This window comes from Penaeus chinensis, chromosome 16 (genome assembly GCF_019202785.1).
Source record: "Penaeus chinensis breed Huanghai No. 1 chromosome 16, ASM1920278v2, whole genome shotgun sequence".
Taxonomy (NCBI): Eukaryota; Metazoa; Arthropoda; class Malacostraca; order Decapoda; family Penaeidae; genus Penaeus; species Penaeus chinensis.
Window position 1 is genome coordinate 6785651 of NC_061834.1, and position 3961 is coordinate 6789611.

Sequence of the window (3961 nt, forward strand, 5' to 3'; positions counted from 1 at the left end):
TGTGTGTGTGTGTGTGTGTGTGTGTGTGTGTGTGTGTGTGTGTGTGTGTGTGTGTGTGTGTGTGTGTGTGTGTGTGTGTGTGTGTGTGTGTGTGCGGGCACGGGCGTGTGTATAAAATCAGCGTAAACGATAATTATACATACATCACATGCAAAAATACTGCTTATGTGTCCCTTCAACATTTAAGGCTGTGGTTATATTTAAAAGCCTCTAATGCCACCAAAAAAGATTATACTAAAAGAATATGCAAAACAAATCACACAACTGGCACAGAGACGATCTCATCATCAGACTGTTCTGCCTGTCCTTCTTCATTCTGCAGGAGCTGCCTATCTTCCTTGTGAAAAGACGCATCAACCTTGATGACTGATATCAGGATCCTCAGCTGATAAAAGAAACAAAAACACAGATAATTTGAGATATCAATTAGCATACTGTCGAAGTTCAGACAAGTTACTAACACTACACTTAGATGGCTTCACTTGTACTAAGTCACCAATGAGCCTTGGTTTATGAAAATATTTTATGTTATATTTTTTTGCTGTTACTGATGTTTATAACAGAGTAATTATAACTTCTATAATAAAAATAACACCATCAATATTCATAGCATTGGTAAAAATAAGTTTTTCCTGCAAATTCAAGGAATGGCGAAATTATGCAAGGTCACAAGGTCTACTAATTGACTTCTTTTGTGGCTAAGCACTAGCAGAGCCATCTATGTGTAGATACATTTCAATAATAATAATAATAATATCAATAGTAGTAATAATAAAAATGATAAAAAAAAAAAAGGGCACAGCATTTCCCCCTTTTTTTATTCATTTTTCCCCCACCAGCATGTGATTATATATATAATATATAATATATAATATATAATATATAATAAATAATATATAATACATAATACATAAAACATAATATATAATATAATATATAATATATATATCTGTGACTTTGATGTTTTCCATATTTATATATTTATATATATATATATATATATATATATATATATATATGGATATGGATGGATAAATATATATATATACATATATATTGGATAATATATATATATTATATATATGGATATGGATGGATTAATATATATTTTACATTTATATATGGATAAATATATTATATACATATATATATGGATTATATATATATATTTATTCATATTATATATGGATAAATATATTATACAATATTATATATGGATAATATATTATATATACATATTTTATATGGATAAATATATATACACATATATATATATATATTGGTATAATATATTATATACTACATATATATATGGATATATCATGGATATATATGGATATAATTTATATTTGGTTTTATGGTATATATATATATGTATATATATATTTATGGATATATATAGGATTTATTATGGTTATATGGATATATTATTTATTGGTATGATATTTTATGGTATATTGGATATATTGGATTTATATATGGATTTATATATGGATATATATATGGATATATATTGGATTTTATGGATTATTTAGGGATTTTTTATTGGGATAGATATAAGGTATTTAGTTTAGTTGGTTATATATGGAGTATATATTGATTTTTGTTAGAGGAGTGAGGGATTGGGTTTTTTTTTGTGGGATATATATATATGGATATATATGATATATGGAGTTGAGTTAGTTGGGTTTAGTTAGGATATTTATATTATTGGAGTTAGGGATTATTTGTTATATATGGGTTTTAGTAGTTATTGGTTTGATTTTGGTGGAGATGTGCATTATGTGTATGGTGTTGATTGTCTTGGTTATGGTGTCTGTGTTTTTGGTTGTTTGTGTGTGGGTTGTGTTGTGAGTGTGTGGGTTGTGTGATGTGTGTGATGGTGTGGTGGTGCAGTTGTTTTTGTTTATGTGGGTGTTGTGTTGGTGTTGTGTGGGTGTTATTGGTGTTTGTTGAGTGAGTTTGTAGTTTGTTGTGTGTTAGGGGTTTGAGTGTGGTGTGTGTGTGGGTTTGTGTGTGGTGTGTTTGAGTGTGTGTGTGATTGATTTGTGTGATGGGTGTGTGTGTTGAGAGTGTGTGTGTAGTTGTGTGTGTGGTGTGGAGTGTGATGTGAGTGTGTGTGTGGGTTTTGGTGTGTTTGTGGTGTGTGTGTGTGGGTGTGTGGTGTGTGGTGTCGTGAGTGTGTGTGTGGTGTGTGTGGGGTGTGTGTGGGTGTGTGGGTGTGGTGCTGTGTGTGTGTGGTGCTGTGTGAGGTGGTGTGTGGTGTGTAGTGTGTGTGGTGTGTGTGTGTGGTGTGTGGTGGTGTGTGTGTGGTGTGTGTGTGAGGTGGTGTGTGTGTGGTCGTGAGTGTGGTGTGTGTGGTGTGTGTTTGGTGTGTGTGTTAGGTGTGTGCTGTGTGTGTGGTTGTGTGTAGTGGTGTGTGAGTGTGTGTGTGTTGTGTTGTGTGAGGTGTGTGTGTGGGTGTGTGTGTGTGTGGTGTGTGTGTTGGTGTGTGGTGTGATGTGTGTGTGTGTAGTGTTGTGTGTGGTGTGTGGTGTGTGTGTGTGAGTTGATGTTGTGTGTGTGGGGTGTGCTGTGTGTGTGTGTGTGGTTGTGTGTGTGTGTTGGTGTGATGGTGTGTGTGGTGATGTTGTGTGTGTGGTTGGTATGTGTGTGTGTGGTGTGTTGTGTGGTGAGTTGTGTGTGTGGTGGTGTGTGTGGGTGAGTTGTTGTGTGGTGTGTGTGTGGTGTGTGTGTGTGTGGTGAGTGTGTGTGTGGTGTGTGTTGTGGTTGGTTGGTGTGTGTGGGTGGTGTGGTGGTTGTTGGTTGTGGTGTAGGTTGTGTGTGGTGTGTGTGTGTGTGGTGTTGGTGTGGTGTAGGTGGTGTGTGTGAGTGTGTGTGGTGTATGTGGTGTGGTTGTGTGTGTGTGTGGTTGGTGTGTGTGGTGTGTGTGTGTGTGTGGGTGTGTGTGGGTGTGGTGTGTGTGGTGGTTTGTGAGTGTGTGTGTGGTTGTGTGTGTATGTGTTGGTTGTGTTTGGTGTGTTGTGTTTGTGTGTGTGTGGGGTTGTGGTGTGTGGTGTGGTGGTGTGTTGGTGTGGGTGGGGTTGATGTGTGTGTGTGTGTATGTGTGTGGTGGGTGTGTGTGTATGTGTGTGTTTGTGTGGTGTGTTGTGTTGTTGTTGTGTGTGTGTGTGTGTGGGTTGTGTGTGTGTGTGTTTGTGTGTGTGTGGTGTGGTATTGGGTGTGTGTGTTTGTGTGTGTGTGTGTGTTATGGTGTGTGGTTTTGTGTTGTGTTTTGTGTGTGGTGTGGGGTGTGTGTGTGTGGGTTTGATGTGTGTGTGTGTGTGTGTGTTATTGTGTGTGTTATGGGTGTGTGTGTTATGTGTGTGGTGGTGTGTGTGGTGTGTGTGTTTTATGTGTGGTGTAGTGTGTGTGTGTGTTGTGTGTGTGTTTTGTGTGTGTGTGTTTTGTGTGTGAGTGTGTTGTTGTTGTGTTGTGTTGGTGTGGTGTGGTGTGTGTGGTGTGTGTGTTATGTGTGTGTGTGTGTGTATGTGTGGGGTGTATGTGTGTGTGTGTATGTGTGTGTGGTTATGTGGTGTTGTAGTGTATGGTTGTTTGTGTGTGTGGGTGTTTTGGGTTGTGTGTGTTGTATGTTGTGTGGTGTTTGATGGTTTGGTGTGGGTGTGGTGTTAGTTGTGTGTTGTGTGTGGTGTGTGTGTGTTGTTATGTGTGTGTGTGTGGTGTGTTGTGTGTTATGTGTGTGTGTGTTTGTTTTGTATTGTGTGGTGTTGTGTTGTTTGGTTCGTGTGTAGATGTTATGTGTGTGGTGTTTGTTATGTGTGTGTGTGTGTTGTGTGTGGTAGTGTGTTATGGGTGTGTTTGTGTGGGTGTGTGTTTATGTGGTTGTGTGTTGTGTGTGTTGTATGTGTGTGTGTGTTGTGTGTGTGTGTGTTGTTGTTTGTTGGTGTGTGATTATGTGTGT

The 3961-nt window shown here is 38.1% G+C and overlaps 1 protein-coding gene across 1 annotated transcript in view; it reads right to left on the bottom strand.

Moving 5' to 3' along the window:
• Positions 1-3961, bottom strand: part of LOC125033490 — a 9321-nt gene continuing 5360 nt past the window's right edge. The window contains exon 4 of the mRNA XM_047625044.1: positions 1-385. Coding sequence (XP_047481000.1) covers positions 257-385 — 129 coding nt within the window. The 3' untranslated portion in view covers positions 1-256. The remainder of the gene's footprint in view (positions 386-3961) is intronic.